The following is a 26,093-nucleotide window of genomic DNA, read 5'->3' as shown; positions in this document are numbered from 1 at the left end:
GATACCAACACAAGATAGTTCAAAAGTTCAAACGAGCAATCCAAAAGAGACAATTTATTGAAATGAGATAGACATTTATTATGGAGGCCAAGGGTAATGGGGCCTTTTCAAGGACTGAAACCAGTAATTGGAAAGCTTTCAGAAGCCAAGAAAGTGTTTGATTTCTCAGTTTCTCATCTCTTTTCACAGACTTGTTATTTTTTCCTCCATGCCTACTTGCTGCCACTACTTCTCCGTATGCAAAAGATGGCTGCCCCTGAGTGCCCTCGTTTACATCATCTCACTTCCAGGCACTGCAGAGATTAACACGCTCCTGTGATAGAAAACTGAACTGACCCAGTGTGAGTTAGGTATATTCCTCTTCCTTCCCTTCCCTTCATCCATCCCTTCCAATCAACTGTGGGCCAGTCAAACATGGCTTAACTTGAGGAGGATGGCCGTGCACTTCCATGGGTATGTGATGGTGTTGACTTCTGAGGGATTAGGGCCTCTGTGAGCTGTACAATTATTCAGAAGTCTTCTATTCCTCCATCGTCACCCCAAAGCTGTAGGACTCTGTGGTCCTTTGAACACTTTCCCAATGAGGTCTCTGAGTGCCTCATCATGGGATGGAAGGATGACTGCTTTCAAGTGCTGAGTGAGGATTTCCAAAGCTCCTTTTCCCAGATCCTTAGCTATCCTCTGTCCGTATTAGAGCTGGGTCTTGATCACATCCTGAACCTCTTGCCTCAAGTTCTGGCATTGAAGGAGGCTGGCACTATTTCTCTTTCCTCTAGCTTGTAAAGAAAGTTTCAGGGAAAAAGATAGGGGCTATAAACAGTCACTGAGTGTATAAAAAGAATCAGACACGGTTCATTAGTAGAAGGGAAGACAAAAAGAACCAGATTGCAAAACAGTGTAAGAAGCATGATCATGGTGGGAAAAATGACAACACAAAAGAGGAAAGCACCAAATCATGCTAAAACTTTTGTTTAAAAAGCCATTATCATTAGAAAGTAGCAAAGGGAAAGCAGTAGTTGTTGGCATTTTGTGGATAAAATATTCAAAAGTTCAAACGAGCAAAATTAAACATAATTAAATAAAATGGCTTCCTCAGAATGTGACTTCTGACTGCAAGACTGAATTTTCTCCTTGCATATTACAGAAAACAAAGAAGACTTAGCCTTGGTAGACCACATGAGTGTTAGTATCCTTTCCAAATTTTAAATTGATAGATGATTTTTGGTCCATTTGACTAAGAAGTTCAAGGATCTTCATCCTTTGAATGAGTTAAGTGCAAATTAACCAGAAATACTCTTGCTTGGCAATAATTTCGTTCATCAAGTGATTTAGTTTTGCCAGGGTGTTACTAATTTAAACAAGATGACCTACTTTGTGCATGACATTCTTGCATTACTAGAAGATTCCTGGCTAATAGCAGCATAATTTCCAAAGGATGGTCCAGAAGACACACACATAGTAGTGACATTATCATAGCGGGCCTCACAGCCATCTCTCACCAAGACCATCCTGGTACCTCCACCCCTTCATTCAGAAGATAGCCTCTGGCAGGGAAAAAAAAAGTGATGGAGTTGAGGGAGTATTTGGAATAAATTGTAAAAAAACTGAACATCTATGTTTCTTGGAATCCCCACTTTTTCTTTGTAGTTTTACCAGAAGTCTTAATTTATTGTATTATCTTTGCTTTTATGTTGTCTTGGGTGAGACTCATTTCCATCTTTCCCTTTGAGTCATGTGGAACGGCTACTAATTGGGAAGTATGACAACACAGTATTGAGTCATACAGCCAAGGAAGGAAAAAGCTGCAGCTGATTAACATTTCTCCAGATGCGACAGCAGAGTTAAATAAATGAGAAGTGCAGACCCTTTCTTCACAGCAATGGTGAGGTTCAACAGAGAAAATCAGTGCACAGCTATGTACCGAGTGTTTATCATGTGTGCTCCATGGTAGGGGGTATAAAATATCTTCCTGTCTTCAAGAAATTGGCCAACCAGCTCCAAAGACAAGACATTGACATAAAGAAAAAAAAAAAAAAAAAAAAAAAAAAAACCTTGGTTAGGTTCAGGTTCACCAATGTGTAGTAAGGAAAGAATTTATTGAAGGGATAATAGAGATTTAAGTTTGTATGATACATCAATAGACAAAGTTTTTGCTTATGTCATCTCATTTAATCCTGACAATCAATCTGAGAAAACTGGTCTTGTTAGCTGTCATTTACAGATGAGGGTCCAACAGCTCAGTAAGTTCAAATGTCATTTTCTCATAGTTGCAGTAATGAGGCAGCCCCCCTGCTAGTTTTGCTCTTACAAGGTATCACGCAGTGTTTAGACAGAGTCAAGATACTGGGAATTAGATACTCACACTGAAGGCCTGATGAGGCCATGGGCGGGCATGGTCTCCCTTGATGCGTGTGGGCATTGCCAGAGTTAAGTAACTGAGAAAGCAGCAGGTCCCCAGACAATAACCCAGAGCTCTGGCTTTTGGCACACAGGAATAGGAATTTTTATCCTTTGGGTCTCACTGTCTTGATCTTATCCTTCAAGGAAGACAGAGACTCCTGATAACCGGTGTAGAGTGTGCCCATCACAGAGTGGCTGGTCAGGAGCTCGAATAGGGCAGAGCCAATCAGACCGAGAGAGTGAACATTTCATACGCCTTACCATCTCACTTCATGTTCTTCTCTGAGTTTGTTTGTTTTCCCCCTTTTTTTTAACTTTTACCCTTCCCCAACCCCAATCTTCAACATCTCATCCAAATTTGGTGTTCCTCTTTCAGTGGAATTACAGAGAACAGAGGAGTCATGTGTTCACATCTATGCCCGAGTCATTCATAGTGGTAAAAGTGGTGGCATCAAGTGAAGGTAAGTCTTAGCCAGTTTGATCTACCATTTTCAAAGTGAAAATCTCTTTCCATTAACAACTGTGGAGTGGTTGAGGCGATTTTATTATTGGGGAAGGCAGTGATTTTCTCACGGTCAGATAGGTTAGCAAGTAACAACGTAGGACTATCAATCCTCAGTCTTCTGCTCTTTAAAGTCATTGCTCTTTGCACTGTCACACCCAACTGAAGACAGAAGAGGGCCAACGTGGAACACTGCTTTTCATGAGGCAGGGACATAACTAATCAGTTAACAATCCTCAGGAAAATCAGTAGAGAATTCTTGACCCATAGAATAAAATCTATGTGGAAGTAATAAGAGAAGTAAGAAAAGAATTAGAACATCATGACCCTTCAGACACCCATGAAAGCAAATTTCAAGATGGCGCTAGCCAGAAGTGTTGAACGCTGAATAAACTCATGGCTCTTATTTCCAAAGTGCTCTTAGGTCTCTTTTGTGTCTCTCAGTCCTATCTCCTCCACAAGACGATGACCTTGGAGTTGAAAACTCCCCATTACCCAACCACCACATCCATTGGTCACTTAGCACATAGTGTGATTATAGGGACCTTCTATAATTCACCTGCACACATCAAGTCTTTACTTTATAGCCACAGCTATATGAAACTCATAGTTTTAACTAAGACATCCAATGCAGTTCCCTGTGCCCTCAGTCTATTCAAGAAGTCTTACAACTTCTGTGCTTGAAATGATGAATCTTTAAAGGAGAAAAGAAGAGAAATGTTCGCCTCCATCAGTACAACACTGGAAACTAAATTTTAAATGTGTCAGTGTTGTAACTGCTGAGCTGCTCTTTTAACAGATGTGACAGGAACAGATATTTTTGCACAGTTTGAAGCCAATGATGAATACGAAATTTTGGAGTGATTATGCGAGATGTCACCTCACATTTGGAGAAATGTGTGAGGTTGAACCTACCTTAAATACACTAATAAAAATCAGAAGAGTTCACTCAAAGACATTTGTTTCCTATAGCTGGGCTGCAAGAAGCTCTGCTTTGCTTCTCCTGATGAAGACTACCTGAAAAATAAAATATAAAGCAAACCAAAAAATAGAGGAAAATGACCTATTCTGAAAGAAGGGTTTACGCTATACAGTTACAAGATGATTTTTTTCTTGTGGCTCATAAACTGGTTCTGAGGGTAATTCCAAAAAAGTGAAGGAAGTGTCAGTAGAGGAAGTGTCTAGTTTTCCAAGGTGATTATTTGCCAGCTTGTTTTTACTGGTTTTGAGGTGACTGTTTAGAAAATTCATTTTGCTATTTAAAAGTTATACATACCCATCATTCAGATAAAATATACTCCAATCTTCTTGGCTTCAAAGCAATACAGTTTTTAAAAATATACCCAAGAAGTTACCCATTTTTATCTTGGGGTGTTAAGATACAGTGAGATTATCATGATTTTTGTTTCTGTTGTGTCTTTTTCTATTGTCCACATTTTTTTTTTTACATTGAGAATGTCTTTCTTTCATAATCAGAAAAAAAATTAAGAATTGTTTCCGAGACAAGCTTATTCACGTTGTATACTGGGGGTGCAAAGTAGTACTATGATTCTTTCTGAGAAAAACCAAAATTTCCTTTCAGAGGAAAAAAAATAAGGTTTCTATAAAAATTATAAAACCAGACTCTGGTTGGCACCCTATTCAGAGAATTTTCTTTGAATGACCTTTATGATTCAAAACATTAATTCAGCATATTTCAATTTTCTCTGCTCTGGGTGGTACATTAATTTCCTCTCATTGACTTCCAAGGCGTCCTGTGCGTGGACAAGCTATCTAGGGGATGGAATTAAACTTGACCCAGCAGGCACTCAGCATATTGTGTCATGGTTCTCTTCACTGTTTGCATAACCCAGAATTCTTTTTGGCCAAGAAAGCACTTGTTTATTAAATTTCCCTTAAAATGCCCGTGGGTTTAAATTGAGGAGGACCTCATTTAGAGAAAAAGCATGCAGCGGGCTCTCATAACACAAAGCATTTGAGAAAATAGTCAGAAAGGTTTTATCCATCCACTTACTTCTCTCATTCAGAGCAATGTTACTTCCAGCTTGGAACATGAGCAAGTCTTTTCTTTTCTTTGTTTTTTTTTTTAAGGTTCTCTTCCAATGGGTATCCACTAAAAATTATTCTACATGCTTGTAATGTGATGATAAACCCAACTTTTTCACTGCCTTGAAGACTTCCCTCTTTATTCCTCTTGAAATTGGCTCTGCTGGTTCAGATAACAATACAAAACCTGATTTAATAGTCATATATTGATGAATGAAAGTTAAAAGTTAGATTCTTCTGGGTTTCATAATTTTCTCCCAGCTCCAGAAGGAACTATTATTAGGGAATCAGTGAGCATTATTTCTCTAAATATATGAGTCAGTATTTTGCCCTCCAGTGTAGGATGTGTTATCAGTAGGACACAAGACATGAAAACCTGATTTGGCCAGTGGATACTAATTTAGGAGCAAAGCAAAAGTAAAACATGTATTTTCCCATGTGGTTCTTAACTAGACAGCAGATGCTGAGCTTTACTTGATTGTGTGTTTTTAGGGTAGCTCACCTCCATTTTATCTTCATCCTGCATGTGGACATCGACCTCCGGATACACAGCCAGCGTGGGATGGCGTCAGTTAAGAAAGTATTAGCAGCCTGGACATCGTTCATTATGTGCAAATTTCAAGCTTATCTCTCTTCACTAGATTTCTATTCATAGATGGTTATCTAGATGTCAAGATCTGTATGCAAATGAATGAAGGAAATATATCCACTGTGGTACCATTTTCTTAAGAAAGCCTTCATAAAAGTTAAGATAGAATTCCAAGGAATCATTCCTTTGGCTTGGTTGGAGTGCTCAAGGTTCTGATGTTTTGTTTTTGTTTTCTTAATTCATAGCATTACTGATTTTTTTTTTGGTGGGGGAGGGAGGTAATTTGGTTTATTTATTGTTATTATTATTACTATTACTATTATTATTATTATTACTACTACTACTACTACTATTGTTTTTAATGGAGGTACTGGGGATTGAACCCAGGACCTCATGCATGTTAAGCACTACACTATACTGAGCTATACCCTCCCCCACATCATTGATTTTAGAAAAAATTCCTAGTCACTAAGAGAAAAGGGGCCAAAAGATTTACTCAAGCCACCTGCTGGGAACCTTGTGCTCCTCCTCTGCAGGAGTTACACTCACAATGACAGTAGCTGCCTGGTGGTAGAAGTCTATGAGAAGGGCCCTGTCTTGTCCTCCAGGCCAACACAGAAATAGAACATGCCCCCACTTGGCCCTGAAGAAGCTGTCCAGTTACTAAGTTCAGACCTGTTTCAGAAGGGAAAGCAGGTTAATATTCTAGGAGTTTGTAACCTACTTCCCACACCCTCGTCTCCCTCTCTGCCTTACAGGGCGTCCTGCCCTTGGAGTCGTAGGGATCCTGCCAGGCACGTGATGCCACACACTTGAACACGGGAGCCCACTGAACAGCAAGGCTTCAGGGAACAGGAAACTGCTGCAGCTTCACAACAGACACGAAAAACTGTATCTTTATGTTCACTCTTCTCTGTATCTTCATTAGGGGATCTAAAATATGACTCTCCTTCAGTTCATATACTTAAAAGGTTTATCATTACTATATCACTGCTTTGTCGGTATAAGAAGAAGGAAGAAATCTACATGGATTCATGTCTCTTCATTCCTCAAATAAGAATAATCAAAAAAAAAGAATAAGAAAAGTTCCCAAAGCATTCTTAAATATTGAAGAAATTTATAACAGAATGAGCAGTACAATAATCACTTTATTGAGACTGTCTACAGTGTTAAGACTTTGCTTTTAATTTTGGTAAGCCTAGATTCCTGATTCATAGAAACTATGAGATAATAAATGCACTTTGTTTTAAGCTGCTAAGTTTGTAATTATATTGTTACAAAGCATATGCAATTAATAGAGAGGATGTGTTCAAAGAGAGGAAGGTCAAACCGGAGGTGAGGACAAGCACAGGGAGTTATTGCAGGAGGAGGTGAAGGAGGTGGCAGGAAGGAAGGGGTCAGTGGACATGAGAACAATTTGAAGAGACAGGTTGTGTGGTCTGTTCACAAGGACCAACAAGTTACCTCTGCACCAAACTTCAGACTAAAGAAACAGCAGATGCCGAGAACACTTAGTAGTGCACAAACAGAAAAGATCTGGTTTCAGCCTGTCAATGAGAAGATGAGCACAGTACTGAGACATCTGTGTTTAGGATAAACAACCATCACAGCCCAGCTCTTCTGGAAGCACCACAGTGAACTGATGGAGCTTGGTCTTTGGATGCGTCTGGCTTTGTACCAGAGCCGTGTGATGGACTAGCTAAGCGGCCATGGGAAATTTTCTTCACCTCACTGAGTTTTTGTTTCTTGTACGTAAAATGTATTTGTTTCATCGTAGGGTTGCTACAATGATGATGTGGGATGACAGATGCAAAACACTTATTGCTGCACATGGCATAAAGTAAGGGCTCAAATACAGCGCTTTCTTGTGCACAGAAGAAACTTCCGTCCCACAAAAATAATTGATCAAATGGATTCAAAGACTAGAGGGAAACGTCACACAGGCAATCAAAGTGAGAAAGTTCTTAGAAGAATCTGTACAAAATATAAAAATAGCCATTCATCTATCTGAACAGAAGAGTTCAAAAGGAATGGAGAAATCCACTCTGTTCCAGCAGAGATGAAGAAAGAGGAAAATTCTAGTTTCAGAAGAAATGAGATAAGGCTGAATTACAAACTCAGAGGATGTAACACTGAATTTTAGAAATATGATCTCATTTACCCGCCCGGAGAGATACTAAATCAATATTCCTATTTCACAAGATCAATACATGTCTGAAAGTTTCTTTCCCTAGCTGTGAGTGAAGACTTTCCTTTAGGACTACCATCATGTGTAGTGTTGGCCTTTGGGTTGGTCTCACAAGCAGAGCCCCTCACATTTTCAGGAAGAAAATAACACTATTTTTTCTTAGGTGCTTATTAATCATGTTAAGCCGTTCTTTAAAAGCAATAAACAATGCACGTGTGGTGATTAGAACAGGATTCTTTTTCAAGGGAAAATAAAGTCTGGCTCAATATGCTTTGGATTCAGGCTCCCAAAAATAAACCCACAATTCTCCATTCCCTCTACCAAAAAGGAAAAAAAAACCCATCTGTTTTAAAGGATATGGAATCCTGACATTTGGGTTAATTTATACTCATAATTATCCAAATATATTTCAAGATCTAGTTGATATTTGAGAGTGTATTTTTCAGATATTTTAAATAGAAAAACCATATTTTATTTAAAGCAAACAAACCAAAACAGCAAAAGATCGAGTCTTGTGGAACCTATGGTCTTATGAAATACAAATAGATTTTAAAGTCAGAAACCTTTCTCTTCTATCCAACATTTATTCTAAATTTATACATGTAAAAGTATCTGTAATGTCTATAAATGCCCAGGTGTTTACAACTATTAATAAATGAAAATGTTTGCAGAATTTCATGCCCTTGGGTAAGACATAAAATTTAGATGTATTTCTAATAAAGAACTGAAGAATTTCTTTACAAGTAAACCACCCATTTTGAAAATAATAATACATGGAATTCATGGACTTTTGAAAAAGCCAGAATTTGTGGTCTCAAGCCACACCACACAAACAATTTTTTAACTATATCACATTCCATCAAATCAGATATATTGTTGCTTTAGATGTAATGATTTCTTTGGTCCTAAAATTTAAATGCTAAGGTTTTGTTTTAATCTGTCAGAATATGCTTTCACAAATATCTGTCCCTTTCCAGACCAAATAATCCTAAGACTACTGCACGTTCACACTTTGAACCACACGATAAAGGTTTCAGGAATGTAACATTTTCTCCAGGACAATTATTTATAAGATAAATAACGTTAAATGTTTATTTGAAAAACTTTAAATCATCAGATATTGTGATTTTATCTAACTAGACTCATATTGTACTTATTTCTCACATTTTCAAAGAAATATTTGCAGACTGTCAAACTGCCAAAATTGTACATAGCTTAGTATCTTTGAAGATTAATTCTGCATCTTAATTGAGGTAGCCTATTTTGAACAAATGTCTTCGTATTTTTACATTACTCTTGAATTAAGCACATTCAGAAATAGAGCATATTTTCATTCACTCATTGGTAAACATTCATTTGCATATGTTACTTTGGTGGCTTAGTTGCCAAACATTTAGCTAAATGATAAATAGGTACTCACTGAGGAATTAAACTTTCTTACAGGGTGGTCCTGATATGAAGCAAAGCCAGAAAATTAATGCTTAGTTTCCAAAACACCTAATGAACACAAAAGTAATTAATCCTATAGCTGTGCAGGCTTTCAATTCTCTGAATTTATAATGTCTTCCATATTTTATTAACTGTTTACATAGTTAAGGTATTATACTTTCTCACATCATTTATGGAGGGTTGAGATACAAATGAGTTAATTTACTTGATGAAATCATTAATTGCTGAACCATCTCCGTTGTGATCGTTCTGTTTATGAGGTAATTTCATGATGTAGACTGTTTTCCATTATTTTATAATTAAGGATCATTTCTGCACACCCTCTGGTCCCATTAGCTCACCCTTCCAATTCCATCGATGGAAAATGTATTAGCAAATTACAACACTGCAGTTGATTCAGGTATTATAAGAAACTGACATATACTAAAGAAAAAAACCTAGCATGGACTATAAAAATAACAGTTTAAGTCACTACCATTCAATAAGGCTATTTTTTTAAATAAATTTGAATTGACAAGACTCAATTTCATGAGACACAACTCCCAGCCATCATGAGACATCTCCATCAGTGACTCCTGCTGCAGACACCCAAGGGATCTCCATCCCAGTTCAGTCCCTCTCACTGACACCAACTCCAATCATTGTGCAGAGAGCAAACAGATGTCAGGGATGTTCAACGGTGCATCAACAGAGTCTTGGAGACTCAAGGACACATATGAGATGCAGAGCTGGCTGCACAAAAGGGGCTGGTGATAGTGGCAGGCCATAACCCCAGCAAATGTGGCTGGCACAGTGATTGATGCAGACAGAAGCCCTCTGATTCAGACATGATTCCGTCATTTCATTTATGACTCAGACACGATTAAGGACCAATTGCAGACATTTAGTAAAGGCCAAATGTCCATAAGGAAACTCATGTAAATGCCACGTGCTAATTGACACTGCTGCATTTAGGGAATAAAATTTTACTCAGTTGAGCTGCATAAGTAAATATAAAGTGTAAAGTAGAAGCAATAAGGTATAATTAAGACATAGTCTTTAAAAGTTGTTTTATAATTAATTATATCTAGCAAAATAATTATAACGAATTATAAACAAATTAAATATAAATGGAATAGAATTCAAATTAGTTCTTAAATTACAGCTTGACTTCATATAAGTTAACGAATTAAACAATAGTTATTTACATCTGCCTAATAACTTTAAGAGAAAATTCCATGGGAAGGCAGCTTGAAATGGCAACACAACCTGGGCAAACAATATACTTTTGGGGAGCAAATTTATAATCAATATATTTTAAAATATAGCTTTGCTCACCACACACCATCCCCCCCACCAAAAAAAAAGGTCAAAAAAGTTAACTGTGAGGTGATGAATGTGTTAATTAACTTGATTGTTGTTATCATTTCACACTGTACACATATATCAAACTACTACATTGTACACCTTACTACATATAGAATTTTTGTTAATTTTACCTCAATAAAGCTGGAAAAGAATATAACTTTGCTTTCTTCCAAAAATCTTTGCCCCCTTGTCCTGTATCTCTTCCTTGGATTTCCTGCCCTAGAGTCAACACTCTTGGGCATGACCTTGAAATGCTACATTGCCACTGTTGACATGGTCAAAGACTTGGAGTTTTTTTCTTTTCTTTATTTATAAATATTTTCCCCAGTTTTATTGAGATAAAATTGACATACAGCACCATATAAGTTTAAGGTACATGGCATAATAATCTGATTTACATATATTGTGAAATGTTAAGATGCTCTCATTCTTTAAGGGCTTATGTGTTATTGCTACAAAAATAATTTCTGCCATCTGCCTGTGTATCAGCAGGGTATTAGCTCATCCTTCATTTCCCAGAAGTGTTAAACCAGCATTTTGTAACTTTTCTACCTCGAGAAGATTCTATTTTAGAAAGTTTCAAGTATTTATCAATCAAAAGCAAATAACGACCAGGTAAGCAGGGACCAGATGATAAAGGCTCTTGTGTATCTCTGCTACAGAATTTGGATTATATTAAATTCACTAAGAGTCCACTGAAGAATTTTATGCAGGGAAATCATATGAAATGATTTGTGGTGTACAAAAATCCATTCAGTGGCAGTGCGCATAATGTGGTCGAGTTGGGGGAAAAATTACAGGCATGGCAACCTGAAGAAATTGTTGCAGTAAAGCTGGTAAGAAATACAGGCCCCTAATAAATATCAGCCTTAGGCAATGATCATCAACCACTTGGTGAGAAGGGGGCAGGGGGTGGGAAGGGATAGACTTGGATTTCAAAATGTAGAATAGATAAACAAGATTATACTGTATAGCAAAGGGAAATATATACAAGATCCTGGGGTAGCTCACAGCGAAAAAATGTGACAATGAATATTTGTACGTTCATGTATAACTGAAAAATTGTGCTCTACACTGGAATTTGATACAACATTGTAAAATGACTATAACTCAATAAAAAAAAGTTTAAAAAAAAACCACTTGGTGAGAGGTTACAGGTTTTTTTTTTCTAATGGATGGATCAGTACAATAACACACTAAGCCACTGAAAAATCTTACCATTACAAAAATTGAAATAATTGTACATTTTATGTCCCCTGATACAATGAAATGGAATCCACCTACGGATCATTCTTACAGAAATTCTAATGAAACTTCTAGATTTAACTATGAGTTTGCAGAAAATAACAGAAATAGAGAAACATCTCTAATGACACCAGGAGGGTGCAGTCAGAAAAATTCACAATGAGGGAGATTCTACAGGACCAACGACCTGACTTCTTCAACAAACAAGAGAAGGAAAAACAAAAAGGGAGGAGGAACCCCTACACTAAAGGAGACTCAGTTAAATCATATCAACCAAATACAGTGTGTGGTTCCTGCTTCTTTTCAGATTTGAATCAATCTACTGTAAAAACAACAACAACAACAACAACAAAAATATGAGACAACCAAGGAAAATACACACTTACTGGATATATGAATATATTTTAAAGGAATTGTTATTTTATGATGATAAAGATTTTGTGCCTACATATTTAAATATCTTTTCCTTCTAGAAATACACATTGAAGTTTTTTACTGATGAAATGATATAACATCTGGAACGTGTTTTAAAATAATGGAGTGGCAAAATAAGGAGGGGTAGACATGATAAAAACAAAATTAGCCAAATGTTGATAATTGTTGACACTGGGTGCAGGCACATTTTACTATGTTTAAGTTTTTCTATAATAAAAATTAAAAATAATAGAAATAAAAGAAGCAGTAGTTGAGAGAATGGAAAGAAGTGAATACATGTGAGCAATATTTAGGAGACAGCACAGGCAAGACATTATGGCCAATTATATCTGAAATGGGAGTAGAGGTGGCTTCTAAACTTCTATCTTGGTGGTTAGAGGTCCAGAAGCTCTATTCATCAAGACAGGAGGTACAGGTGGTGGAGGAGCAGATCTGGGAGTGAAGGTGGCAAGTTGGGTTTAGGGTGTGCTGAGTTTGAAACAGCCAGTGGATCTACAGGTACAAATGTCCTATAGGTATTAAGGCAAGAAGAAGGTCAAGGATCCGAATCTGGGGTATAAAAATACGTAACGAGATGTAGAGAGGAAGTGAAGCCCGAGGAGCAATATCCAGATAAGTAAGAGAAAAATCAGTTGAGACTGGAGTTACTGAAACAAGGAAAGACATAGTTTCAGAGAAAGGAATTGGTCAACAGTGTGAATTAAAGAACTAAATGTAACTTGCAGAAATAATAAAACAGTTATAGTAACTAAATAGCAGTGGGTGCCAGGTCAAGAATACGAACTGAACCGTATGCTTGTATATACATTTCCTCTCATTCCTTGGATCCTATTAAAAGAAGAATGTATCAGTTTAAAGGGGAGGGGAAAACACAGAGCAGTGAAGAACAGGAAGGAGCTTATCAATGGATGAACTATTTCAACATGGTTCTAGAAGACGGGAAGCTAGTGGAGGAGTGGAGTTCAAGAAGGCAGATGAGAAAAAGACACAGCCCAGAATAAACATGGAGTGTGGGGCCTGCAGCCAAGGAGGGAGCCCTTCGGCCTCTCAGAGGGGGATGGGGTTACAGCCTCAGGACTCCAGGTGTGATGGGCAGCAGCGAACCTCAGAGGGCTGGAAACAGAAGCATGTGGTCAAAGCCTGCTGCTAATTCCCCATCCTTGTATTCAGAACACACAGCAGCCAGGTGTTACCCTCTAGGCAAAAAAAAAAAAAAAAAGTAGAAGAAGGGTTTTTTGTGTGTTTTCTAAATAAATCGAACACATTGTCTAGCATAAACAGAAGTAACTGTTGCTGTTGGAGCACAAGGAGAAGTACGTTCGGAGAGTCGGGGTTCCCCCAGAGTGGTGGCAGAGGAAGGAAGACAGCCAGCGTCTGGCTTGAGAAGCAGAAAGCGGTGGACAGAGTTGAGAGGGCTTGATACAAGAAGGGAAATGCAAATGTACTTAATGAGGGTCACTTCTTGTCACAAAGGGCAAAATGGAAAAACACCCGAAATAAACTCCTTCCAACTACCTGGTCAGGGTATAGACTAAGCCATAGGTCTAAGGAGGCAGAACATGACCACGAGCTGACAAGACGCAACTGAAGTGAAATGAACTTGGTGACTGTTACAGCCTAAAATTTTAAAGAAATTGAATTGGTTATCAAAAATGTCACCAGAAAAAAAAAAAAGAAAAAGAAAAAGAATTCTGCTTCTAGCCAAAATGGAGTAAGAGGGACTGGGTTTACCACCCTTCCTGAAACAACTAGACAGCTCCTCTTCTATTATTATGACCATGAGGGCTAAAAACCTGGACAAGGTTTTCAGGCACTATGTATCAACCAAGTAGGCAGAGGCCACTGGTCCCTGAGAGAGGGAAAACAAACAAGGTGAGCCCCATGACTGTCCCAGCTTACTGCCCAGACAGAGTTTCCAGGCTGCGGTGCAGGGACAGGGAATCCAAACAAAACCAGGCACTAACCCTGCACTGAGGAGAGACACATGGAGTCTAGACAGGCCAAGAGCTGGAGTTCAAAAAGCAGAGGACTGGAGAGAAGACAGCTGTACAGAGAAGGAGCTACGGAGATCCACAGGGGATACCCCCTCCAGTTTTCATATTTAGTAGCATGTGCCTGTGGAGAAATTGCCTGAAGGGAAAGAACTGCTTGAAAAGAGCAGATATTCAGAGCTGAGGCAGGTCCAAGAATAGTTCATGTTCCAAACAGCCAGAGGAAAAAACATCATAATTCAAGGAAAATCAGGTAGAGCATTTACAATGATATTACCCCAGTAGTGGAAGAAATTAGCCTTAGATTAAAGGTGATTCTGGTTTTACCTAACAAGCGTTAAGAGCAGGCTTGGAAAGATCAAACTGTCACCAAGCCATTTAACCAAACTTCAGAGCAAAGCTCAAGAATACTTATGAGAATGTAATATTAAGCATCCAACAAGATAAAAATCAGGTTTGGAATTTAACAAAAAATTATCAAGCTGACAAAGAAGTAGGATGATATAAGCCATGATAAGGAGAAAAAACCGTGAATAAACACAGTCCCAGAATTAGCACAGATGACAGAAATGCTGGACAAGAACATTAAGACAGTTATTGTAATGAAATTTCATATGTTCAAGTATGTAGAGAAAAGACTCAGCAGGTAAAGTACAGACCTGATTTTTAAAAGAATCAAACTTTTCAAGATGAAAAATGCAATACTTGAAACAGAAAATACCTGAGCTAAAATGATAGCAGATTAGACATTGCAGAATTAAAGATTAGTGAATGTGACAATATAGAAATGAAAATGAAATACAGAGAGAATAAAAACTTAAAGTTGTGGGACATTTTCAAGTTGCCTAACAGATATATATAATTAGACTCCCCAAAGGAGAGGGAGAGAGGATATATTAAAGACATCATGGCTCCAAATTTTCCACATTTGATGAAATCTATAAACCCACAAATCCAAAAATCTCAACACACCCAAGCACAAGAAACATAAAACTATAGAAAGGCATAACAATTAAAAAGCTTACACCCACTGATAAAGGGAAAATGTAACAAGCAACCAGAGAAAAATGTACATACATACAAAAAACAAAATAAAAGTGAGAGCAAGTTAAGTTCTCCTTGGAAAAATAGAGTTGATAGCAGAGCAACATCTGTAAAGCACTGGGGGAAGAAACGGTACAACAACCCTGTAAACCTAAATTCTATACCCAGCAAAACTGTCTTTCAAAAACAAAGGTAAAATAAAGACTGTCTGACTCAATCACACTCACACTATTACTACAAGGCTAACAAGAACTGTTAACACATGTGCTTCAGAGGAAAATCATACCAATAAAAATCTAGATCTACACTAAGGAATGGAGAGCACCAAAATGTTAATTATGTGGTAGATATAAGAGATGTTTATTCTTATTTAAAATCTAAAAAATAAGTACCTGTCTAAAGAAAAAAGTAACAATACATACTGAGGTTTTAACATATGGGGAGCATATGTACAAAGGCTGGGAGGGGAAAATAAAAGTATACTGTTAAGGTTTTTATACTATATATGAAATGCTATAATATTAACTGAAGGCACACTATAAGTTAAAAAAAATTCAAACTCTAAAGTAAGCATTAAGAAAAAAATTATAGCTAATAAGCCAATAACAGAGAAATTGGAATAAATTAAAATAATCCCAAAGAAGAGCTAAAGAATTAAAAGATAACAAAAAAATAGATGGGACACATAAAAAACAAATAGTACAGAGTTGGATTTTAAACCCAGCTGGATTGGTAATTACATCAAATGTAAAGGGGCTAAACACCTCAATTAAAAGTCATAGGTCACATTGACAAAAATAAACAAAATCCAATTATATGCTGCCTACAATAAATGCACTTTAAATATGAAGACGGAAATAAATCAAAAGTAAAAGGATGAGAGGAAATCTGTTAACACTGATCAAGAGAAAGAAAGAGTGGTTATATTAATAACAAGTAGATTTTGGAGCAAAGATTATCAAGGATAAAGAAAGACATTTCAGAATGACAAAAGGAGGTAATTCATGAGGACGACATAACAGTCCTAAATGCTTATGCACTCAATTATCAGAGCTTCGAAACATATTTTAAAAGACTGACAGAACTACAAGAAACAGGAAAATCCATAATACATTCAGAGCTGTCAATATTTATTCCTCTCTCAATAGCTGATAGAACAAGTGACAGAAAACCAATAAAGAAAGAAGACCAAACAACACTATCTAACAAATCAACCTACTTGACATTTACAGAACGTCCCACCCAACAGCAGCAAAGTGTACAATCTTCACCATTGTGGACAGAATGTTTACCAATATAGACCATTTTCCTACCCATAAAAGTTCCCCAAATTTTTAAAAGAATCAATTCGTACAGATTAAGCTCTGACTACAATGGAATTGAATTAGAATCAACAACAGAAAGGCTTCAACAACAACAACAAAATCCCCAAGTACTGAGACATTTATTACCTACTGGTCAAGAAGAACTCAAAGGGGAAATTAGCATTTTGAACTGAATGCAACTGAGAGCACAACACTGCAAATTTTGTGGGATGTGGCTAAATGCCGTACCACGAGGAAAATGCATATTGCTAAATGCCTACGTTAGAAAAAAAGAGAGGTCCCAAATTAATGACCTCAGGTTCCATCTTAAGAAAGTAGCTAAATCAAAGCAAATTAAACCCAAAGTAAGCAGAAGAGAGTAAACAATAAAGATCAGAGGGGAAATAAACTAAAAAACAAAAACAAAAACAAAAAGAAGATCAGAAAAATAGGAAAAAAATTAATGAAACCAAGAACTGGTTCTTTGATGAAACCAAAAAAAATTGATAAACCTCCAGCCACACTGATCATAAAATAAGACAGAAGACACAAACTGTCAATATTAGGAATGAGTGAGGTGACATTTCTATAGAATCTATAGAATAAAAGGATTAACGCATCAATATTATGAACAACTTTATGTCAACAGATGAAATGGACAAATTCCTTGAAAAATATAGGCTATCAGAGTTCACAGCTGCCCCTTCTCCAGAGCACTGTTCTTGGCAGAACAGGACCTGTCTCCCTGAGGGCAACCTGCAAACAGTAACCAATTGATACGTAGGTGAAAAAAAATCAGTCCACTCCACCTCACTCTGCGCCAGGATGGGACCAACTCTGTGGTGCACTTCGTGCTCAAGAGATTCCTTGTGAGATCAGACTGAAGCCAGTCTCCAGCTTACATCCTTAGCCTCATCCTTCCTCAGCTTTGTTCTCCTGCCCTATCCTGCTTCCATCACTCTCCTTTTCCTTCAGTAAAGCACCTGCCCAGGGATCCCTGTCTTGAGCTCTGCTTACTGGCCATCTGACCTAAGACAGCGCAGAAGAGGGAGGCTGGAAGGCAGTGATGAAAAAGGTCCTATTCCTTCCTCCTTCCTCACCATTCCTGTCTGCATCACCCCAGCAGTGCCCCCTTATCTTGTATTATGGACTAAACTCTGTCCCTCTCAAAAGATGTTTAAGTCTTAACCCCCAGTACCTGTGAATGTGGCCTTAACTGAGAATTAGGTGCTGGCAAATGAGTGAGCTAAGATGACGTAGACATTAATCCAACATGACTGATGTCCTCAAAAGAGGGGGAAATACAGACACAGAGACAGACATGCATGGAAGGAAGAAGATGTGACGCCACAGGGAGGACACCAGCTACAAACCAAGGAAAGGAATGCCTGAGGCTCCCAGGACTGAGAGCCCAGAACGGATTCTCCCTAAGGAACCAACACTGCCCACTCTTGGATTTCCGACTTCCAGCCGCCAGATCTGTGAGAGAATGCTCTTTGCTTGCTTTCAGCCACCTAGTTCGTGGTACTTTGCCATGGCAGCCCTAGGAAATTAACCCATCCTGTCAGTGTCAGTCAGTTCGTGCCCAGTTTTCTCCCAGCACACCCACAGTCAACTTCATGTCACCTTCACGGGGGTATCTGCATCAGCTGGGCAACAACCCCTAGGGCTCCTGAGTCAGCTTCTAGGCTTTGGTAACCCCAACTTCCCGTGTTCCTCGATCCCCAGGGATGGGAGCTGCCTACTGCAGTCACTTTTACTTCATTGATCTTTTTTAACTGTTTTCAGTTTCTCAACACCCATTTAACTAAGTCCTTATGTTTAATTTGCTCTGTGGGAACAGGAAATAGCTATTATGTTTAATAATACATTAATAAATGGCATTTCTTTATTTTTGACAAGACCCCTGAGTCATGACCATTTCATTCAGAGGAAAAAGCCAAGGTCCATAACATAGTTTTTAAATCCTATGCAATCCAGGCCCCTGGCTACTTCTCTACCCTCACTTCTTGTCATTTCCTCTGTCACCCACTCTACTCCAGCTGCACTGGTCTCTTTGCTAATCCTGAAACATACCAAGCATGCTTGCTTTATGGCCTTTGACTTGCTGTTCCCTGTGCTTACAGACATACGCGGGCATGTAGCTCACTGCTTCAACTCTCTGCCCACATATCTACGCCCCAGTCTCTGGAGACAGTTTCCTGACAATGTACAATCACCCCTGGGATCCACAAGGAATTGATTCCAGGACCCCCGGACGCCACAATCCACAGGTGCTCAAGTCCCTTATACAAAATGGCATAGTATTTGCATATAAGCCATGCACATCCTCCAGGACACTTTAAATCATCCCTAGATTATTTAAAATACTCAATACAATGTAAGTGCTATATAAATAGTTGTGAATACAATGTAAATGCTATGTAAATAGTTGCCAGCACATGGCAAATTTCAGTTTTGCTTTTTGTAACTGAATGGAATTAAAAAAAAATTTTCGATGGCAGCTGATTGAATCCCCAGACGTGGAACTTGCAGATACGAAGGGATATAAAATGACTATTTCTCTCCAGCACCGCACTCGTTCCTCGCGCCCCTTCTCTCTGTAGCACTCACCCTCTGGCACATTCTGTGGCTACTTGTTGTCTGTCTGCCCCAGTGGAAAGAAGTTTCATGCTCCATGAAAGAAGTTTCATTCACTGCTGTGTCCCCAGTACCCAGAGCGGGATCTGGCACACAGCAGGTACCAACTTTTAAACTAAAGACTGAATAACTCTAGAAAAAACCCCTACCAGCAACCCTACCACTGTTGTCAGCGTACTTGAACGATAACCAGTCTTTAGTTTTTAAAGGCTGTGTATTTATTCTCTGGCTTTCTTGGCTGCCCTTCCTGGGGGGAATCATCCTTTAGTAACAAGGTCTCCTGAAATTCCTTGGTGAAGGTGCACTTTAAGTTGTGTTTTCCCTTCTGTTTAACAATTAAAATTTTTTATAATGCAAGTACTCCCTCCATGTAAACCTTTAAAAAGCATTAAGTGAAATGAGGCTAGACAGCCGCATTCATCGAGAGGCTGGCACCGTATGATGAGGCTGATCGGGACTGTGCTGGGGTGACCAGGAGGAAGGAAATGTAATTCCTGCCTGCACAGAGCTTCCAATCACATAGAATTCCCACGTATGGAAAAAACCTCAGACGGTTATGATCAATGCAAAAATGAAAACAAACCAAGAAAATACGTGCCAGTTAGATGAGAAGCCATGGCTGAAGGGCCATTCGAACTAAAATTCCTAAAAGCTGAAAACCAGGATTTAAAGAAAGAAGCAAAGATCATCAAAGACAAAGTACTCACAAGAGAAAATGACACGTACATGAACATAACTTCATTAGTTACCCAGTCTATAAACTACACTATGAATTTGGCTAGAGCCTCTCCTTTCTTAGTTACCTACTTTATTCTGTGCTTTCCCTTAAATGTATCGTATTCTACTCTGAACTCAAATGCTTCTGGACTTTATCTTTTTTAATTGAAGGATGGTTGATTTATAATGTTTCAGGTATACAACAAAGTGGTTCAGTTATACATCGATACATTCTTTTCCAGATTCATTTCCATTATAGGTTATTACAAGATAATGACTATAGTTCCCTGTGTTACATAGTGGGACCTTGTTGTTTATCTACTTCATATATAGTAGTGTGTATCTGTTAATCCCAAATTCCTAATTTATCCCTCCCCCAACCCCCTTCCCATTTGATAACTGTAAGTTTGCTTTCTATATCTGAGTCTATTTCTGTTTTATAAATAAGTTCATTTGTACCATGTTTTTAGATTCCATAAGTGATACCATGTATTTGTCTTTCTCTATCTGACTTACTTCGCTTAGTATGATAATCTCTAGATCCATCCATGTTGCTGCAGATGGCATTATTTCCTTCCTTTTTCTGAACTTTAGATGGCAGAGAGGCAGCATTTCATAAACTCCTTCGAGCTCACCCTCAGGTCCCAGCTGACATGTCATTTTCACAGGGAGGCTGTTTCCAGTCACCTAATCTGAAATAAATGTGCCTTGTTATTTTCCATCTTAGGATTTCTTTTCATAGCCTTTACTGTAATTTATAATCACAAGTTTATTTGTGACCTTATCATTTGTCTTCCTTACTAGATTAGTAACTACCTACAGGCAGGGTGTTTGTATTATTTTTCATTACTGTATACATTAGCACAGTGCCTGGCACTTAATATGTATTTGTTGAAATGGAATTAAATAGTAAATACTCCTGTGAAGTCCAGAAATCCATATATAAAACTGATTCCCATACCCAAAGTAGTTTAAAATAAAACTTACCAAATTTAAGTCATGCTAACTTCTGATACATAGACATAACTGTGCATACATACATATGTAAATACACATATACATAATTCCTATCTATGATCATATTCTGAGCTTTACCTATGAAATCAATTTCAATTTGGGTCAGTTATTTCATCTTTTGCAAGAAACGTCATTTGTTCATAAAAATCTTGAATCCATCGGAGGCAAAGAATATAATCCAGGTAGGACTGCGATATGGGAGTGGGATGGTCAGACTTGCCACTAGCCCAACCAGGGTGCACTGGTGCAAATTAGAAAAAGAAGCCACATCGTCTGTGCAGACACGGCCATGCACCAATCAACTGGGCTTGGTGAGTGGATCATGAGCAGGATTTCAACTCCCATTTGCTGCCTCAGCCAGTGCCTTGCATGGGTACAACCTGCATGGAGGTGGAGGTGCTAGGGGGACCGATCAGTGCGGTGATCTGGCCACCCCTGTACAACTCCATTCCTTGCTTAAAAAAATAAAGCTGGATTTAATTTGTCTGCATGAGTTTGGTCGGGTAGGGTCTCTTCTTCTCACCACTTCTGATGATTTAGCTGAAGAGGGCGATCTCTCTGATGGAAGAAGATCATTTTTCACATTCAAGTGCTGCAGATGGCTGTGTAAACTCCAAGAGGGCTTTCGTGGTTTAATTTTAGGAAATAGCCCAAAGTTGATTCTTGATTCCTAAAAAACTATGCTGTCAATCTGGCTGTAGATGAGCTTTGCAATTCGCTCTGCAAAAAACGAATCAGAAGTTAGTTCACTAGTATAACACTGCTTAGTGACTATTTGGAAATTACATCAGTGGCACTGAAACTAAATGCAGCTAATTCATCAGTGACCCAGTTGACTATCACAACTAACGCAGAAAGAACAAGTTTGTATCATTTCAGTAATCTTTTATAAACTCTCTACATCTACTTAGGCTCACAGGTCATAACATCTGCATATTTTTTTAAAACCAAAATTAACTTACTTTTAAGTGTTCTTAGTCTTTAAGTACAAACCATGAGGAAGGCCTGTTCCCGTTCCAAAACTACAAAGATGAACTCATCACTTGGAGAGGGAGCATAAACCATTGAAATATAATTTTTAAAGGATTTTTATTTTGGAAAAACAACCTAAAACTGGTATTTAGGAATACAGCCTTGGAGAGTGGAAAGCTAGGTTGGGTCTCCGGTTTTTAAACCACCTAATTAGATGAGATTGTGCAAGTGATTTAATCTTGATGGGGTTCCCTTCCAGATTTGTTTATTAAAGGAGAGTTTAAAGTCTTAAAGTCTTTATAGCTCTATGATTTATTTTACATTAAAAGTCTTCAAAGCAGGAAGAATGTCAGATAAAGCAGTCTGTGGGATCAGAAGTGGCATTTGCAATCACAAGCATACAGAAGTCTTGTGTATACAAGAGGCCCTGGAAGAAACGTTAAGTACGTCATCGGGACCCTACGCTGAGCTCAGGACTGGACGAAACATCCCAGCAGATTCTTTTCAGTTATTCCAATCTGTCACCTCTTTTGGGAAAAAAACCTAGCTCCACTAGTAAATCCGGGCCCAGGAAGTGAAAGCCAGTCGACTACTTTAAAAATAATTAGTTCAATCAGCTATCCACCTCACCGTCACCAGCTTTCTCATTAGCTTGGAGAAATCTGTGTCCAGAGAAGCGGAGCAAATCCAAATATGGTGAACGTTCTTCCGCTGCCAAAATGAGAAAACTGCCTTATCTCGTCCTCAAAACCCATCTACCAGAAAGTCAGCTCCCCTGTTAAATATTCAAGTGGGCAGAAAGCACATTTGGTGATGCAACTCCGTGGAGACTCCTCCTGATACCAACTTGAGGGGATCCAGTCAACGTCAAGCTACCACACTTGATAATGCACTAATTGCTTTAGAAACTCTTTACGCAGACTTGGTCTAGCGGGCGGGGGGGGGGCGAGTTAATTTATTTAGATACATGGGATACGAAGCACCTCCTCCTTCTTGACGCCCGCAAACCTACTACTACTAATCCTTCTTCCAGAGTTGACGCCTCTTAAGTCTCCTCAGGATTTTTTTTTTCCATTTAAAACGAACCATATTCCCAGGCTAGCTCCCTCCCTGCTACTCCACCTGGGGCAGGGGAACCTGCGTCCCTGAGTTCCGGGGGAGGCGCCAGCCGGACCGGCTGAGTTCCAGGGCACAGGTAGGGCCCTCGAAAGGGGCGTTCGGGGCCACCTGGCCCAGGACCTGGGCGGGGGCAGTCCCTCCAGGGGACTGACTCGGCCCGGACACCCCACCCCACGCACACGTGCCGCTTCAGGCGCGCGCAGACCTGCGGCACGGATGGGTACGTCTTCTCAGCACAGTCTTCCAATCATCTCAACATACTCAGCGGCTTGCAGCTTCTGGGCTGTCCCGCTCCGCCTCAAAAAACAGACCCCCCAGGAAGATTTTTACCGGCTGGAGCTTCACATTGTCAATCACCAGGGGACAGGGGGGTCCGTGTGGGCCACGGGAGGAAAAGGGGCCGGAAAGCTCCCTCCCGCCAACTCCAGCCCACTGGGTTCATCCTCCCTCCCGGGCGAGGGGCGGGCCGAAGCCGGGGTAGGGGAGGCCCTGGAAGGGTCCCCTCCCTTCTCACCTCCCGCAGTCCTCTCTTACTCACTTGCTCTCGGAGCCTCAGCTCGGCAGCCTAACGCCCGGGGTCGCGCGGAGGGGCTACTGGAGCAGAGAGGAGCCGGCGGGGAGCCTCCGGGCCGCGCCCCAGTCCCAGGCGGACCGACGGGCGACCAGGGCCATGCACGCCCCCACCCGGGCGGCGTGGCGCGGCGAGGCGGGCGGACCGTGCTCCGCGCCCTCGAGGCTGGCTCCGAGGGCTCCGCTGGACCCTCCCCCTCCGCCCGCCGCCGCGGCCCACGGCCCCTCCCCGCCGCACCCCGGAGGCCGCCGGGGCCGGGGGACGCGCTCGCGCCGGGGCCGCCCCTCCCCTCCCCCCACCCTGGGCGGGGGCGCGCGAGAAGCGGTGACGTCAAGGGGCGCGCGGTGGCAGCACCTCCCCGCGCGCTAGTTAAAAAGAAGAAGAAAAGAGGGAACGAAACATGAGAGGCTGTGTGAGAAGCTGCAGCCGCCGGCAGAGGAGACCTCAGCATCATCTAGAGCCCAGCGCTGGCCCTGCCTCCGCCTGCCCCGCCGCCGCCGCCGCCGCCGTTTCTGTTCCTGCTACTGTCTCACCTAAACAACTCCCGTTACACGGACAAGTGAACCTCTGTGGCCGTCTTCTCCTCCTCTTCTTCCTCCTCCTCTTCCAACTTCTCCTCCTCCTCCCACTTCCCAGCCGCAGCAGAAAGCCCCCCACCCAACTGACACTGGCACCACTGCAAACGGTGTCAACTGCACAACTTTATCTCGCTCCTCGGGCTCCCCTAAGGCATCGGGCCCATCGCTTCGTCTTATTTTTTGCAAAGTTGCATCGCTCTACATCTTTTCGCACCCGCCACCTCTCTCTGCCTCTCGAGTGTCCTGCCGCCCTGCAGCCTCCTCCTGGAGCTGCGCCCTAGTGCCCCTGCTGGGCAGTGGCGTTCCCCTCCGTCCTCCCGCGCCCAGCCCCTGCCGCGCGGGGCAGACGATGCTGAAGATGCTCTCCTTTAAGCTGCTGCTGCTGGCCGTGGCTCTGGGCTTCTTTGAAGGAGATGCTAAGTTTGGGGAAAGAAACGAAGGGAGCGGAGCGAGGAGGAGAAGGTGCCTGAATGGGACCCCCCCGAAGCGCCTGAAAAGGAGAGATAGGCGGATGATGTCCCAGCTGGAGCTGCTGAGTGGGGGAGAGATGCCGTGCGGTGGCTTCTACCCTCGGCTGTCCTGCTGCCTGCGGAGTGACAGCCCGGGGCTGGGGCGCCTGGATAACAAGGTAGGCACGCACCCGCCTCACAGCTGCGAGACTGGCATACTGGCGGGTGGAGTTCCCAGTGGCTCCGGCAATACTGGTGGTTGGAAGAGGGGCGACACTTGTTTTGGGAGTTCTTTTTGATAACTTTTCTAAAGCGTTGGCGTGATGCGTTTGTGTGTTCCTCTGGGGTGCGCAGATACCTCTCCCGCCCCCAAGAGTCCGCGGTTGGGATGCTGTGCAAAACTGCCTGTCTCAGAAAAGAGAAGCTTCTGTGGTACCTGCATTCTGGGCTGGGTAAATATTTTAAAAGAATCGCGATTAACAGTGTGTTTTGGATCAAATCGGGCATTGGCTGCGGTGAAACTGTTAATTAAGGTGGCTGTGGTTTCCGGTTTATTTTTCTAGGGTAAAAAGATTTGTGCAGTTTTCTCCACGTGCTCGGTTAGGGAGAGGAGTGAATCTTAAAGGATGTTGAAGCATGGTTGGTTTATGATCCCCAGCCCCGTCAGAGGGGGGTGTCTTGCATTACAATAGTTAAACAGCGACAAGGAACTTCTGGTACTCCAGTTAAGAACCCAAAAGTGGGCGAAAGATTTTGCTGGGGGCGTATTTATCACATAAAACCGGGGCGATTCTCCGTCTGTTTGTCATGTTTTGTAACATTATAAATTCTGTCTTTCAGTGGTAGTTGTCTAGGAAAATCTTCTCCAGAAAACTTGTTTTAGGGGTAATGGCATTTACATTTTCCCCGGTGTTAGTAAGTTTAAGCAAATATGAAAACAGTGTTGGTCGAATGTAAAGACGTGCTTATATTTGAGTTTGCAACATCTTTCTTGCCCTGGGATGCAGTAATGTGTGCTCTCTACTGTACTCCAAGGAATCACGTCATTAATAATCCCTGCGGGTGAAATAAACAATCAGGTGTCTTTGCTCCCCCTCCCTTTCCCCATTTTAGGTTTAATTAAGAATTCCTCTGTTACAACCCTGCAGTTGTCAAGGTCTGAGAGACTCTTGGAAAACTTGTGCTTCAGTCTTCCTGACCCAGGCATTAAAAAAAAATACCCTGGCTGAATCTAATTTTTATGCTCAGTTCACGGTAGATTTCACTCTATTCTCATGTAAACAGCTCCTACGAATCAACATATGTGTCTGGGTGGTATCTCTCACTTTGTTTTGTAACAAAAAGCCATATTGCATCATTTAATTTGCTCAAGTCATGCAAATAGGAAAAAATCAATAGGACAAAAAGGGGTCGACTTATCCTCCTCCCCACTAAACTGCTGCCCACACACAGAGTCCTGTTGCTTATGGCAAAAGAATAACAACAACACC

At 40.6% G+C, this 26,093-nt stretch overlaps 1 protein-coding gene and 1 long non-coding RNA gene across 12 annotated transcripts in view; one reads left to right on the top strand and one right to left on the bottom strand.

Annotated features, from left to right (window-relative positions):
• Positions 1–34: 34 nt before the first annotated feature.
• On the bottom strand, positions 35–23,722 carry LOC105068676 (uncharacterized). Of its 10 annotated transcripts, none has more exons than XR_012511584.1 (6): positions 23,544–23,722; positions 20,414–21,634; positions 5,451–5,625; positions 4,917–5,108; positions 3,818–3,919; positions 35–3,180 (listed from the first exon to the last, which is right to left on the bottom strand). It is a non-coding gene; the product is annotated as an uncharacterized LOC105068676 (long non-coding RNA). The 10 variants fall into 10 exon arrangements; XR_012511589.1 differs by having other exon boundaries at positions 35–1,995; XR_012511583.1 differs by having other exon boundaries at positions 3,818–5,108.
• Positions 23,722–26,093, top strand: part of HHIP (hedgehog interacting protein) — a 92,837-nt gene continuing 90,465 nt past the window's right edge. For both annotated transcript variants that reach the window (XM_010954592.3, XM_045516395.2), the window contains exon 1: positions 23,722–24,782. In XM_010954592.3, coding sequence (XP_010952894.1) covers positions 24,504–24,782 — 279 coding nt within the window. In that variant the 5' untranslated portion in view covers positions 23,722–24,503. The remainder of the gene's footprint in view (positions 24,783–26,093) is intronic.

The sequence above is a fragment of the Camelus bactrianus genome, chromosome 2 (genome assembly GCF_048773025.1).
Source record: "Camelus bactrianus isolate YW-2024 breed Bactrian camel chromosome 2, ASM4877302v1, whole genome shotgun sequence".
NCBI lineage: Eukaryota > Metazoa > Chordata > Mammalia > Artiodactyla > Camelidae > Camelus > Camelus bactrianus.
This window is presented reverse-complemented; position numbering and strand designations above follow the sequence as displayed.